This window comes from Fundulus heteroclitus, chromosome 24 (genome assembly GCF_011125445.2).
Source record: "Fundulus heteroclitus isolate FHET01 chromosome 24, MU-UCD_Fhet_4.1, whole genome shotgun sequence".
NCBI lineage: Eukaryota > Metazoa > Chordata > Actinopteri > Cyprinodontiformes > Fundulidae > Fundulus > Fundulus heteroclitus.
In genome coordinates, this window is record NC_046384.1 from 28,516,804 (window position 1) to 28,532,644 (window position 15,841).

The following is a 15,841-nucleotide window of genomic DNA, read 5'->3' on the forward strand; positions in this document are numbered from 1 at the left end:
CAGCTCTAACCCTTACCTCTTATCCAGAAATTGTGGGTGTCCGGCATTAGGAAGGAGCTTTGATCCCTATAAGCCACATTGTCATCAGAAGGTTAGTAAATTTACTGGAAAGGGTCCTAAATAGGTTACATAAGCAAGCGCACGGACACGGACACACGCCTTGTGTTAAGAACCTGCTTATTTCTTGTAGAAAAGAAAAGAAAAGAACTGGATGCATTTGCAGATGTAGCTTGCGTAAGTATAGGTAGTTATTTATAAAAACTAAACAAAACAATACCACAAATTTCATTCGGTCCATTTAAACCAGGGGTGATTTTATGGACTAAAATTTCCAACCACTACCCATTTGGATTCAAATAGAGAGCTAGTCAAAGTGAAAACTGGAGTTGAGATTTTAGAAAAGCGCTGTAAAAGCAGTGGAAGGAACTTCAGCCTTGAGCTACGTTCATAGGATAACACAGTCCTTTTTTTGGGGGTGGGGGGTGGGGGGGGGGGGGGGGGGTAGTGGTTAGAGCAGCACATTTGCACTCTAAGAAGGTTCGATACCCGCAGACTACCACTGTGGGTCCCTGAGCAAGACCCTTAGCCCCAGATTGCTCCCCGGGAGTGGCGATTTGCTTGTGGTTGTAGTGAACAAACGCCTCTGAGTCGCAAGCACTGACCTTCTGAACCTTCTGACCTCCAGGTCGACAGCTGCTGCCAGACTACAGGACAATGGCAACACATAAACTGAACTGTGCACACAAACATCTTTGTTTAATGTACATCGTGAGGACCGTGCCTTGTCTTCCATAGACTTCCATTCATCCTCAAGCCTTACAAGGGCAGACGTGTAGGCCAGATAGTTTCACACGATCCAACCTGTCACCGTTTAGTGTTGATTCAAGCCTTTCTAACCCTGACCTTAACATTTATGGGTTTATACCTCACCCTAACCTAAACCTAACTGACACATAGTGTTAAACCTAACCATAATAAAAGTGAGGACAGACAAAAGATCCTCAGTTACATGAAAGTGCTTTAATAGTAAAATGAGCAAAAAGGGTTCTCGCTCAGCTACAAGAACACACACACACGCGCACACACACATATCCTTGTTTAAAATACAAAGTGAGAACCATGCTTTGACTTCAATAAACTTCCATTCATTTTCAAGCCTTTCTATGGCCTCACCCTGACCCTAACCTACACCTAATCGAGTTGCAAGCAGGGTCCCAAATTAACACTCGCCAGTCGCCAAATGCGAGTAAATTTCCCGTTTGGCGAGTGAATTTCAGAGGGCTAGCTGCCACATGCCGAGTAAATGTTTGTACCAAATAAATTAAAAATAACAAGCCTTTATTCGGAACCAGTCATGGCTGCAGGCTGGATTAGAAAACAGTTCTGCTAACCAGATTCAGTCTTAAACGCCAATATAGTATATGTTTCTAAGTTTCGTTCCTATTTATTCTGCATTTTTTTTAACTACGTGCGCTGTGTTTCTGTGCTTCGTTGCTCTTACTGCCCCCCGCCCTCTCGGAGCCAGGTGCTTTTATCAGCGGCCAGCCTTCAAAACGTGAATCACTACGTTAAATGTCCTTCCACTCAAACCAAAATGTCCCAATTAAAATCAATAGGAGAGTCAGTAGCTGTTTTTCATGCTCTTGTTTTTAATGACACAGAACCAGCGGTGCCTCGGTGGGCGTGGTTCCTTGCGCTTGAATTCAGGTGTGCAAAATTACGTTACATGTAATTTAGGTGCGCACTTTTAAGGTTCATTTTAAGGAACTTGTAACATCAGGGGCTTTAGCTTAGACCCGTTTTTCCTTCTCTCTCCTCTAAAGGAGCCCTTTACAGTCTTCATTTATGCATTTTCCCCACTGTTTATCCAGCAGCTGGATCAGCGTAAAGACGCAGCGTGAAACCCTGCGTGCTTTAAGTGTTGCAGCTGAGGGAAAATTGTTGGACCATAGGCTTGATGAAACTCTGCCTCATTCACAAATGAGACCAACATGGATAGAATAATGATAATCTGTAGTGTTTTTTATTGCCTGGATGTGAAGCTGATAATTCATATTGTGCCTTTTATAATAAACTTAATATTTTCCTATCAAAGGTAGGAAACAAAGATTTCTCTTCCAGGGTCCAGTCAGCTATGCCCCCCAAAATTAACACAATTTCACTCTTAATATTTGGTAAAAATTGAGAGGTCTGGTCAGGATTAATATTTTGGCCGGTAAAAAATATGCCTGGCCGGTTGATTTTTACATCTACCAGCCAACTTGGCTGGTGAATCGGGAAGTTAATTTCGGACACTGGTTGCAAGTACTGGAACACACACACACACAGACATAAAGTGTGTGACAGACACTACAAAAGATCAGTGCAAACACAATGTATTTTGCATAAACATTGCATATACAGTGCTGTGGAAAAAGTGTTCCCTCCTACAGATTACTTTCTTTCTCTCATCTAAATGTTAACATGCCATATTGATATTAGGAAAGTATCAGCTGAGTAAATACTAATTTCATTCACTGAGAAAAAAAAAGTGTGATCCAAACCAACCTGGTCATAAATGACAAAAATCGTTGCCCCCAAATCTAACCTAGCTGGTTGTGTCACCCTTGGCAGCGACAACTGCCAGTAAGTATTTATAATAACTGAAGCCTTTTATATCACTGTGGATAAATTTTGACCCCACTCTTCTTTGGCAAATAGTTTTAAACCAGTCACACTGGAGGGTTTTCAATCATGAATCATCTGTTTAAGATCATTTAACAGCATTTAAATTAGATTTAAGTCTGACTTTGAATAGACCACCCCATTCAGAGATGGAATTACTGGTGTGCTTTGGATCAATGTTTTATCTGCTTAACCCAAATGTGCTTGCACTTAAGGTGACAAAATGATGGATGTGTTGAGGAAGCAAGCAGCAAAAGACCAACACCACACCTCCACTACCATGATTAACTGTTATAATGACGTTTAGTTTTATACCTTTCTTGACACACCTTCAAAAAAGATCCACTTTTGATTCGTCAGTTTACACAATGTTTAAACAAAAGTCTTGAGGATGTTTTGGCATATGTTTTCTTGATTCTCATCCTGTTTTTCAATTTCTTTAGATCGGGGCCTGATCTTTTGCATTTTGAAACTATTTTGTATACTTCATGATCTCACACCTGTTCTATTAAAGTGGTAAATTAATTCTACAAGTTAGACACAAATCAGGCCAGGATTTAACTAGTTAATTTGAATAATTATGTGGTTAATCAAAGTTAATTTAGGATTTATCAAATTGGTTATTTTCTATTTTCACATAGTGGGTATGGATAGGTTTTTCACCTTAATAAATGAAATTATCATTTAAAATAGCCTTTTATATTTGATTTTATTCTATGATCTGAAACACGAAAGTGAGACATAAAAAAAATGAAGAAATCTCCAATGAGACATATACCTTATGTACTGTAGAAATAACACTGACTCCTAGAGGCCAGCCATGCTAATGTTAAAATAGAAAAATACAAATTTCAACCAAAGATCTATCCCAGTGAGAATTTAACCCTCGAAACCCAATGAGGTTCAGTCATTCCATCAAGCTGAAACTTCTTGCTCTCCAACCATGCAGACCCTTTAAAGCAGGGGTGTCAAACTCATTTTGGTTTAGGGGCCGCATTCAGCTTAATCTGATCTCAAGAGGGCCACACGAGTAAACTCATTGCAAGATTAAATAGAACTAATAAATGTGGACTTGTTGTTGATTTTTGTATTGAGTTAATTTCACTTTTACACAATATATTATGAATAACCTCAGCGTTTTTAAGAAAAGTATGTGCAATTTCAACCATACTTTTACTCAGTTAAACATTTACTTGTGCATTATGCATAAGAACTGATCACAGTGATTATACAATGTTGAAAAACATTTATTCACATTTTTTGGAACTTAAAAACACCGTCCTGCATGACAAAATACATCAAACAGATTAAAAATTAAGAAATGATTTGAATTTTTCCACACCTGAAGCTTAATCTGCTAATTAAAACACAGCGCCCCTCGTGGACAATATAGGAACTGCATAGTTTCAATTAAACGAAGTACATGTTTTTTTCAACAATTGTTTTATCATTCTCTTCCTTTTATCTTGTCCACTTGTGAAAGTCAAATCTGATGAGCTCTTTGTGGCATCTTATTGCCACATTGCCAGACAGAACACTGGGAAAAAAAAAAAAAAAAAAAAAAAAAATATATATATATATATATATATATATATATATATATATATATATATATATATTAGGGCTGGGCAACGATTAAAATATTTAATCGCGATTAATCGCACTGATTAATCGCGATTAATCGCGATTAATCGCATTGTATACAAACTCCAAGAATGAATTCAAAAGTAGTGTAAAGAGCACTTTTATTTTAATGTTCTGCTGCCATATGAACAAAAGTGTTGTAACATTTGTAGCACTTATCAGTAACACATATTTAGTGTAAAGCTCAACTTAAACATGTAAAACAAAAAATAGCAATAATAATAAATTAAAGCTTATTGCCACTGACAGGGAATTCTCTTTATGGGGAAAAAATCTACCAAAAACAGGCAATTTCTGAGGTAACAGCAGGGAGCAGCATTACCATTTTATGTTCAATACCAAAGTTTAACTTGGCAGTGGTTCCAACTAACTTGTTTCTGTCATATTCCATGCTGGAAGAACTTTAAACTGAAATGCTTGCTAACTCGATATGCTTGCGTTTATTTGACGTTGACACGCGGTTTTTTGTTGTTGCTTTCTCGCGTGCATATAGTGAATGGCAGGGGGAAAACAGGCAAAAATACATGGATACTTTGAAACGAGAAGCGACTTCACCGACGGCGTCGATGCAGACCCCCCCCCGCTCCGCTCCGCACAAAACTTGTTCCGGCCGCCAACTCACCGCCTCGCCTCGCCTAAGCTCGCTCGCGGTACCTGCGGGAAACACCGCCTTCCGCATGTCAGCTGTGTTTTTTTCCGGCCAGCACCTTTCTTCCTCTTTGAATCTGAGGCTGGGCTGACAGCGAGGTTATTGGCGCATTATCGCCACCTACTGTTCTGATTCAAACCCCTACACCGCAGCAACAGACCTTCACAAAATAAAAGCATGTGACCAACTTGCGTTAACGCGCGTTAAAGAAAATATCGCCGTTAATAGTCTAATGAGTTAACGCGAAATTAACGCGTTAACTTGCCCAGCCCTAATATATATATATATATATATATATATATTATATATATATATATATATATTTTTTTTTTTTTTTTTATATAATGATAATGCACTTAGCCCCAGGGCCGGACTAAATTGTTCGGCCAGCCGGATCCGGCCCGCGGGCTGTATGTTTGACACCCCTGCTTTAAAGTAAACACGTCAGCATTCTTTAAATGAAGTCTGATGAGGGATATATTGATATACTAAGTTGTTGCTTGTAAAAACAGGCCCCTTTCTCATTGTAGTTTATTCATTTTACACAGAGTATTTTACCTCCCATGATATATGGAAGCAGGAAATCAATATTCATGAAAACTCTCTTCTGCAGTTATATTTAATTGTTTCTTTGGCTTCTTCTGAATACCACATCTTTCAAAACCAGTGAGCACACTTGCTCCAGAGTCTATCTAAACCTTGCGAAAAGAGATGCCATTTTTCTGTGCCAGGCTTGCCTCACCATCTATGTCCTAGCGTCCAAGCATAACAGCAAAAATTGCAATCAGTGTAATGAATACGCCGACAGAGTTTTTTTTCTTTCTTGCTCCTGAGAACATTGCAGCATGCACAGTTAGAACCGAACTTGCAATCCTGGCATTTCTCATTGACCTTCTTTGCAGCATGGCAATTACCTTAACGGCTCTCTGGGGACATGCATAAAAATTAAATGGGTCTTTCAAAGCTATTAAAAAAAAACAACAAATATCGCCTACATAAAAAGGGAACGATGTGAAAGCTGCCAAGTCCGGCTCTACTGAGACTAGCAAGTCCTCCTGTCTGAGTAGATTTTACAGCAGTAATCATGAAGCTCATCATCACTAAAAGGAGCCAAGGGACTCAACAAGACTGTCAGATGCTAAGTGACTACAGTAAAGTCTATTTCACGCTGCATTATTGTGCTAAAAGCAGTAGAAGGCCATTTCTGCCAGTGTACTAACAAAAATAATGTTGTACCTCACAGTCACGCTTTTAACAACCACCTCTTGCTGGAATCACAGCTTCAGGTTTTCAGTGGGTTTCACTTTTTACATCTGGAGACTTAAATTGTAACAAATTGTTCCTTGCAAATATTCTCATGCTCTGTCAGACTGCATGAAGAGCATGTGCAAACCTTTTCAAGTCTTGCCACCGATTCTCAATTGGATTTAGGCCTGGGCTTTGACAAGAACATTCTAACAAAGAATGTGCTCCGATTAAACTTTTGCGTTTTATTTCTGGATGTATGTGTACATCGTTGTGCTAGAAGGTGAACCTCCCCTCCCGTCTTAAGTCTCAGGCAGCCTCTAACACACAGGTGTCAAACTCAAGGCCCGTGGGCCGAATCCGGTCCGTCAAGGTAAATAATCCGGCCCTCAAGAGCCAAAAAAAAAAAGGCATCATGTCATAAAGTAGAGGCATATATCCTTTTTAAAGTGTATAAAGTGGCTAAATCTGTGCCTCCTGTAAGTGTAACTCACCCCAATATCAACTTTTTTTGCAGATAAACTGTATAAACTGGGCCTAAGGTTACTGTGCATTTTTTATGCTTCTATGTGAACTGGAATGTAATTATGAAATGAAAAGTATCGTCTATACACGTGCAACCGGCCCTTTTAATGACTTCATGACGCCAAAGTGGCCCTATATAGAAATGAGTTTGACACCCCTGCTCTAACAGGTTTTCCATCCAGGGCTACCCTTTATTTAGCTCCATCCATTTTTCCTATTTTTCCCCGTTATTTTTTTGCCTCACAAAATTTTGCGCATAGTCTCCTCTGACCAGAGCTCCGCCTTCTGCCTTTTACTATGTTCCCTAAGTGGCTTGTGATAACCCGTAAAGTACACTTTTATGGCTTCCTCTCAACAACTCCTTTCTTCTTTCCCCGTCTCCTACAAGCGTCCGATTTGAGGAGTGCATGACTTACAGCTGTCTTGTTGACAGATTCTCCTACCTGCAGCTCCTCCAGAGTTACCATGGGCCTTTTTGGCTGCTTTCTCTGAATAACTCTCTCCTTGCCTAGCCTCCCAAGATATCGATGGCTATGCCTTAGTAGGTTTGCAGTAGTCCCACGCCATTTACATTGTCAGATGATGGACTGAAGAGAAGTCTGTGCAATGTTGAAAGCCTGGAATATTCATTTAGAAATGAACTGTGCTGCAAACATCTCTGCAACTTTTTTCCTGACTTGTCTACTGCGCTGCTTGGTCTGTATGATGCTGTTTAGGCCTTCACAGAACAACTGTATTTCTAACAAAAATACATTCCACGCATGTAGTGTTTAATGGATAATTAAGTGAATTCTGAAGGCAGTTTGTTACATTGGAATTTATTTTAGCATCGTCAGAGTAAGGTGGCTTATTCCAAATGTACATTGCCCTTTTCAGGGTGTTTGTAAAAATAATAGGGCTGGGCAACGATTAAAATATTTAATCGCGATTAATCGCCCTGATTAATCGCGATTAATCGCGATTAATCGCATTGTATTTACAAACTCCAAGAATGAATTCAAAAGTAGTGTAAAGAGCACTTTTATTTTAATGTTCTGCTGCCATATGAACAAAAGTGTTGTAACATTTGTAGCACTTATCAGTAACACATATTTAGTGTAAAGCTCAACTTAAACATGTAAAACAAAAAATAGCAATAATAATAAATTAAAGCTTATTGCCACTGACAGGGAATTCTCTTTATGGGGAAAAATCTACCAAAAACAGGCAATTTCTGAGGTAACAGCAGGGAGCAGCATTACCATTTTATGTTCAATACCAAAGTTTAACTTGGCAGTGGTTCCAACTAACTTGTTTCTGTCATATTCCATGCTGGAAGAACTTTAAACTGAAATGCTTGCTAACTCCATATGCTTGCGTTGCTTGCGTTTATTTGACTTTGACACGCGTTTTTTTTGTTGTTGCTTTCTCGCGTGCATATAGTGAATGGCAGGGAAAAACAGGCAAAAATACATGAATACTTTGAAACGCGAAGCGACTTCACCGACGGCGTCTAAGCAGACCCCCCCGCTCCGCTCCACACAAAACTTGTTCCGTTCGCCAACTCACCGCCTCGCCTAAGCAAATTCCTGCGGGAAACACCGCCTTCCGCATGTCGGCTTTGTTTTTTTCCGGCCAGCACCTTTCTTCCTCTGAATCCGAGGCTTGGCTGACAGCGAGGTTATTGGCGCATTATCGCCACCTACTGTTCTGATTCAAACCCCTACACCGCAGCAACAGACCTTCACAAAATAAATGCATGTGAGCAACATGCGTTAACACACAAATTATCTGCCAATTTGTGTTGGTCTATAAGATAAAATCCTGACAATACACATTGAAGTCTAAAGTTTTAATGTGGAGAAAATGGGTCTTATGCCAACTGTGAAACAAAATGTTATATCTGGCTTGCCACCAGAAGGCTCTCTTCATGTTGAATTTAACTAACTCAGACAGATTATTTTCTTTCAGTCACCTTGACAGAGTTGGGCTTCAGTCAGAAGACTGATTTAAATTTAAAAGGCAACTGATTTAAAACAGAGAACTTCCAGGTGTATGATTAACTTTGTGTCCAACATATTTAGCACCTATTTAAATTCTCTTAACTCCTGACACAGAAACATTAGACGTTAGTTCAGTAGCTCGTTTGGAGCAGTTCCTAGTAGGTGTTTCGGTTTACAAGAGCACACGCTCCTCACCCCCACCGCAACAAGCTGCTCTCTCACACCCGGAGGTTTGGGGGCAGCCTGTTGCAGGGTGACTGACTATTTCTGCAGTGGCTATTTAAAGAACTCAATGACAGGACGGAGGCGGGGGAAGGGGGCGGGGGGAGCTTTAGAGTTGTGGCTTCGGTTCTTTAGGATCAATCTTTTTTTTACATTTTTGAATACCGTTGTGTTCAGTTGTGACCTATTTAGTAGTAATCATTTGAACAGCTGGATTTTAGGCATTGCGTGCACATCAACAGTTTCCTTGTGGTGCTAGAAGCCGCTCCTGAGGACTTGCTGAGACAGAGAATCTGTCATCTAACAGTGTGTTGAGTGGAAATGATCGAATTCCACGTGAGGACATACCGTTCTCTGTGTCTGCTGTGTCCTCGCTGGGATGGCTGAAGCTCTCATAGGAGTCCCAGCGGATAAGGGGGTCCTGGGTGTTGTAGTCCACAGAGACGCTGGGCCCGTTCTCCAAGTGGTCCAGACCTTAAAAGTCAGAAGGGATGGTTAGATTTTAAATTTAAAAGTATTCATTTGAAATTCATTTAGCACTTTATGGGGAAAATAGGCTTTCAAGATTATTAGAAATTGGACTACCTCTGATTTTTGCAGGTCCATATGAGAAGACAAACTCCACCTTTCCATACTCTGGGAACCTTTCATCTATACAAACACAAACAGCACAGTTTTTTGTTACAAAACAGATGACAGGGCACAAGTAAGGTTTAAGCTCCTGCAGCTTTGTCCAGGGGCGGATCGAGGATTTTTCAAAGGGGGGTGCGCACCTAAGGGTCATGGGGTCAAGGGTCAAGGGTCATGGGGTCGAGACAATGTGAGGCTAAATGACCAAAGGCCATCTTTACTTTTTTACACTACCCTAATTATTCATCTAAGGGTTTTTAATTGATAATAATTTAAATGGATGAACATAAGTGGAATTAGCATGATTACCTTATTGTAATTGAAAATGTGTTTTTAAGTCAAAATCTCGTGCTTTTTACAGCATGCACAAGGTTAAAAAGTAGTTTGAAGAAAAAATGATCCTTATCAACAATTAATCAAACAAAGATTTTCTTTATTTCCAGAAATTATATTTATACAGAAAATGAAATAAAAAGACCCAAGGACTAAAGAACACTTTAGTATGGTTCAAGTGACAAAAGAGTTTTAAAAATATACATGTATTTTAACAATATATTTTAACCATATAAACTATATTAAGAAAAAAAATACTTAGAAAGACCCAAGGACTTAAGAACAGTTTGGTATAGTTCAAGTGATAAATGCTTTTTTTTAACATATTTTAACAAGATAAACCATGTTGAGAATTTTTTTTTTAAAGTAAGTTAAACCAATGAACATGTACGGTGAAGTTAAGCCATAAGCCTATAATAGAACTGTAAGACTTGACAAAGAATATTGTTCTCTTCTACAACACCTTCAACTTTATGATGACAATGATAATGGGTTTATGAATGTCAACCTTCTGGGATGCTACGAAATACGAATCATAGAAACGTTTGGGTAGCACTTCATATTTGTTATCCTTAGAATTTCAGGGAGAGAGCTGTGTTTTTCCACTAATGACCACTTTGTGTGCCACAACTTCACTTCCTGCCTGAATGTTGATCCTGATAGTAGATCATCTTTATATGATGTAAAGATCTCTTTCTCACTCTCATCATTCATCATATGCAAGTTGCTTGGCAGCAGTTTTAAGCCTAATATGTTTTTATAAAGGAGACCATTCTTAGTTTTAACAATTAAACGCATGTGGCACTAAATGGTTTAGATCAGACAATGCACACTACACAATAACTATTGTATGGGTGTCAATGTCCACTTTTTTTTTTTACTTTACACTCTTTTTTCATTACTTTTCAAAAACTGCAACAAAAATTAAATTTTCATAACTTGTCTACAACTGTTTGACACCGACGACTAGATATGACCGTCATGTTTTTTCTCTACTGGTATCAGAACATATTGAACAGTTAGGATGGGTGATACAGGAGTTGTGAAAATTGCTTACAGAAATTTGTTCTGTTTTGGATTTTTTTTTGTCACACTCATGATTTAACAATAAGAAAGAGGCTTGGCAAAGACGCCGTGCATGCCAGGGCTCAAAGGTCAAAACAAGTGTTGACTAAATAAAACTTAAAGCACTATTTCCCAAACACATTGTGATGACCCCCAGGACTTGTAGTAAAATATTCTGTGGACTGATCGGACAAATGTGGAACTTTTTGGAAGGTCTGCATCCACTTAAACTTGCTTATAAAGCTACTACTCCTGGAAAAGAACAACACACCATCAGTCAAACATGGTAGTGGGAGAGCGATGGCCTGGGGCTGCCTTTCTGTTGCGGGACTCAGACAACTATCATATTTTTTGGACTATAAGGCACGCTTTAAATCCTTACCTCCCGGCAGAGACGGATATCTCTCCCTCTTAGGAGAGAGAGAGCTGTTAAGGAGGAAACACTTCAAATAATAGGAATGGTGTTTTGTTTGTAGTTCCAGAATTTAATTTTAAATCAGGGAAAAGAATCCGTGATGGAGTTTCAGTTTACACAGGAGAAATGTTTGGGATCATGTTGGCCTTAGAATGGATTGAAGAAATCCGACCATTAAGAAGTTTAGTTTGCTCTGATTCTAGTTCAGCGTTATATTCATTTAAACACAATCATTCAGACAGCAGACCTGATTTATTAGTAGAAATTCAGCAATTATTAATAGGATTAATAGTTTATTTTATATGGATTCCTTCTCATATAGGAATAAAAGGGAACGAGATGGCAGATGAATATGCAAAACAAGCAAGTAAATGTAGTCTAATTGATATAATAGTTCCATTTAGTAAAGGTGAAATAAAATCAGTAATTAAGAAAAGGATTAGAGCAAGGTGGCAGAAACAGTGGGAAGAAGAAAGAAATGGAAAATGGTTTTATAATATTCAATGAAAAGTAGGCTGTATGAGAAAAACATCAAGGAATAGAAAGAAGGAAACAGTAATATCAAGATTACGATTTGGTCATGCAGGTTTAAATAGCAGTTTATATATATATATATATATATATATATATATATATATATATATATATGTATGTATGTATGTATGTATGTATATATATATATATATATATATATGTATGTATGTATGTATGTATGTATGTATATATATATGCATCAACTTTGTTTTGAAGATAAACTGTATAAATTGGGTGTTACTTTAATGCTGCTGTTGAATTTTTTACCTTATTATGTGAACTTGTTTAACAAAACCATCTTAGGGCTCCCCTCTAAGGGTTGAACAGTAGGTATTGTAGATGAATTTTCCTATTGGCTCAAGCCATCAAGCGATTGCCATGGGCAAGTCAGAATGGATTGTATAATTGTAAGATATTAAAATATGACATGGCAGAAGAATATCCCATTTTCTATTGAAAAAAAATCTATTAGAAATAAAGGCTTTCCTTTAATTTATTTACACTAGAGGAATTTAACATCTCAGGCACATAAGCTAGAATGAAATAATCATCCTTTAATTGTTCACTTCTATCGTCCCACAAAATTGGGAAAGATATGCCTATAAGTGTGCATAATTTGTGTTTTATAAATCCTAAATACAGCCAAACAATATTTTCTCCATCTTATGAAAATATTTTTAATACTTTGTCCTTAAAGACAAATGAGCAATTAAATGCCAACTAACTCTTAGAGTTACTTCAGTTTGTACCTATTGTTCATTATGTACAATAAAAATATTAACATGTAGAAATCTTTACAAATTTCCATGGGAAATTTGAGTAAAAATGCATATTTAAAATATTTTTCTTTAAAATTTTATTTTTATTGTAAAATATATTACATATGTTACCACACATTTTTTTAAGTTAAAAAAACCCAACAACCTTTACTGGAATTTTGAATAAAAAATATATTTAAAAATAAATTCTCGAGTCTGAACCAACTTCTTTTGCTCTTTGGCCACCAGATGGCGCTGTTCGTTATGCAAGCAGAGGGAATGGTGTCTTCTGAAGTCACCTAACACTGTTAAGCTCTAGACTTTTGACATTTAAAGTGTCCATTTTATTTTCCAAATTTCTCTTTGAAGAAAGTGAGATAGTGGGCAATAAACTGATGGCAGCCGCAATGGTTCCATATACAGAAAGTTCCACTGCTAATAAACTCTTAATTTTACCTTTGAACGTCTCATCGAGTTCAGCCTTCCCAAAAACCACCCCAAGGTCATGGATAGCACAGGTGTGGAACTGCACCCTGAACACCACGTCTCTGGTCGGGCTCCTGTACCTCTTGTGGTAACACTTTAGCTGTTAACAGAAATCAGAATCAGAAATACTTTGATAATCCCAGAGGGAAATTATTTTTTGTTACAGGGGATGCAGTTAACAACATATATTCTAAAAGCAGGATTCCTTAGAGTCCTTGTGACAAAACGACTGAGAAAAACAGGGGCGGTTCTAGACCAAATTTACCAGGGGGGCCAAGGTGGGGCCAGTGTTTTTTCACAGGGGCACAGAACATAAAAATTTAAAAACAATAAAATGGTTAACTGTGTAACTGTGTAATGATATTAAGTGAGCCACTTGTGGCTCTGGAACTGCAGGTTTCAGACACCTGATCTAGCAGTTGAAAACTTTGCCCCCTGCTCTATACGGCTAAAGCTAAAGGTGAAACATTTTAAGTTTTAAATTATTTTTTGAGTAAAGCTAGGCAAAAAATAACATTGGTCAAAGTGACCAATCAGTTATGGTTTCTTTGCCATTGCCAATAATTATGAGAAGTTTATTTAACATCATGCTTTTAGTACAGGGGCCATAACAGGGGCCAGGGCCATTTCTACAGGGGCATGGGCCCCTGTTGGCCCCTGTCTAGAACCGCCCCTGGAGAAAAAAATATTGAGATTTTACCAGAATGTCTCCTTTCAGAAGTAGCCCAGGTTCAATGGTGATACAGATACTGGTATTGCTGTCTCCTTGCACATTGCTGCCAAAAGCAAAGACAATGAAGGTCTTTTAGTTGGGAATCGCCTCATGATGCACACTTCTCTGCAGACTCAAACCCAAACCACACCAAACTAGAATAAGTTTCCATACTATATTCCGGACGTATAGACCGGCTGCATCGCTTGGTAGATCTTCAGGAACGGCCGGCATCCTGTGACAAAATAGCGACAAAAAGACTGTAATGTCTGGGGAGAACTGTGTCTCTCCTGCAAACATTTGGCTGGGAAACTCACCTCCTTTGGATTCAAAGTTGGGTATGCCATGCATGATGACATGATGCAGAAAGAGGGGCTTGTTGTTGATCTTTATGTGCCCAGACAGGAGGCCGTTAAAATATTGCACATACCTGCAAACAAGGCAAGGTCATCCTCAGATATCATCAATTCGCCTCGTTTCTAACAATTGGATCATCACCTGCTACAGGTCTCCAATCAGCTCATCTGTTATGCACTTACAACAGGTTATAGGTTTTGATATGGTCAGTACAGCCAATTGCCCAGGGCAACAGTAAATGTGGGTCTGCAACCACTAGATAAAGAATTAGATAATTTTTATCCCTCAGTTGAAAGAGTTTTACATAGCTTATTTGCATGCAGCAGGGAGTTGGTGCCCCCTTTGTCTAGTAGGTGCACCCTACTACCTGCTGCTGCTCTTCCATAATAAAAAAAACCATCTAACAATAATTAATAAATGCTTTTTGAAATTAATTTGTATTTCAATTATGTTATATTTGAATTCTCACATCACAATGATTTAGCAATTGTAACCATCTGCAGACTAGTGTCATGATACAAACATGGATACTCAGAAAAACACTGCTTCAATGGCACAATGCTATTTCTGTTTAAGAGCAAAAAATTTGACTGATATGATTACAATATGACAAAAAAATGTAAAACCAATAAGTAGAGGACAATTTAGCTCTCAATTATCATTTTGTGTAAATATATTTTATAGGAAACAAAATAAGACAAATTACAAACAAAATTTAACTGAAGGCGCTGGTGAAGAATATCAGTCATCCAGGTCATGATCATTTCGAAAAAAGTTCAAATAAAAACAAAAGAACTGGACTTTTTTTCTGAAGTTTCAGGACGTTTCGCTTCCCATCCAGAAAGCTTTCTCAATTAAAAAATCTGGAGTAGAGTGTAGTTCCAAGTTTTATATTATTGCCCAAAAATGGGTTGTCATGGCTTAGATCAGGGGTTCCCAAACTTTTTTAGCCGCTTTAAAATGAACTGCACAGGCACAGTTTTTCTGTGCCTGTCTGAATCGCAGTGAAAAGAATTACAGCTCTGTGCGAGAGCATAATCAAGAAATCACGTCTATCACCACTGATCCCCCCCCCCCCAGGACCAGCTGTAACGAGAGCGTTGTGCGTGTCCTGCCCGTCAGAACTTATCACCGGTTCAAAGTCGCGGCACCATGAGCAGCGCGCCGCTGTTTTGTAGGCGCTGCGCGATCCATAGAGACCGAGTCACTCAATTTAATCTCATAAATAAAACTTTCGGCCCGAATTCCATTTTTCCTCTGCTGACGTAAAGTCAGGAGAGAGAAAGAGACATTTTCTGAATCTGCCTCGGTTTCTTCTCCCGGATCCATTGGGATTCTCTCCTCTGTTGCCTCCAACTTCTCTCTCACTCTCTTCCTCTCCTCTTTAATGACTTACTTTCACCTTAGATGTCTCACCTGCTTCCCTGACTTTACCCTAGTGAGCATATTTGCGAGAATGATTGAAGCAGCGACCACAAACCATATGAGCTTATACAGCACAATGTGGATTTTTCATCTTAAAATGAAGCGTAGAAGAAGATTTCTTCTAAATAAATACATTTTCGCGTTAATAATACATCGTTCCGTTATGACACCCAAGCACCAGACCGAGGTTTTGCA

General features: G+C 38.5%; 1 protein-coding gene across 10 annotated transcripts in view; it reads right to left on the reverse strand.

Annotated features, from left to right (window-relative positions):
- tns1a (tensin 1a) overlaps nucleotides 1-15,841 on the reverse strand; it is a 158,025-nt gene that overhangs the window by 41,073 nt on the left and 101,111 nt on the right. For all 10 annotated transcript variants that reach the window (XM_036128465.1, XM_036128468.1, XM_036128467.1 and 7 more), the window contains 6 exons: nucleotides 14,182-14,294; nucleotides 14,039-14,099; nucleotides 13,853-13,928; nucleotides 13,123-13,252; nucleotides 9,517-9,582; nucleotides 9,280-9,405 (listed from right to left, as the gene is read on the reverse strand). In XM_036128465.1, the coding sequence (XP_035984358.1) occupies nucleotides 9,280-9,405; nucleotides 9,517-9,582; nucleotides 13,123-13,252; nucleotides 13,853-13,928; nucleotides 14,039-14,099; nucleotides 14,182-14,294 (572 nt within the window). The remainder of the gene's footprint in view (nucleotides 1-9,279; nucleotides 9,406-9,516; nucleotides 9,583-13,122; nucleotides 13,253-13,852; nucleotides 13,929-14,038; nucleotides 14,100-14,181; nucleotides 14,295-15,841) is intronic.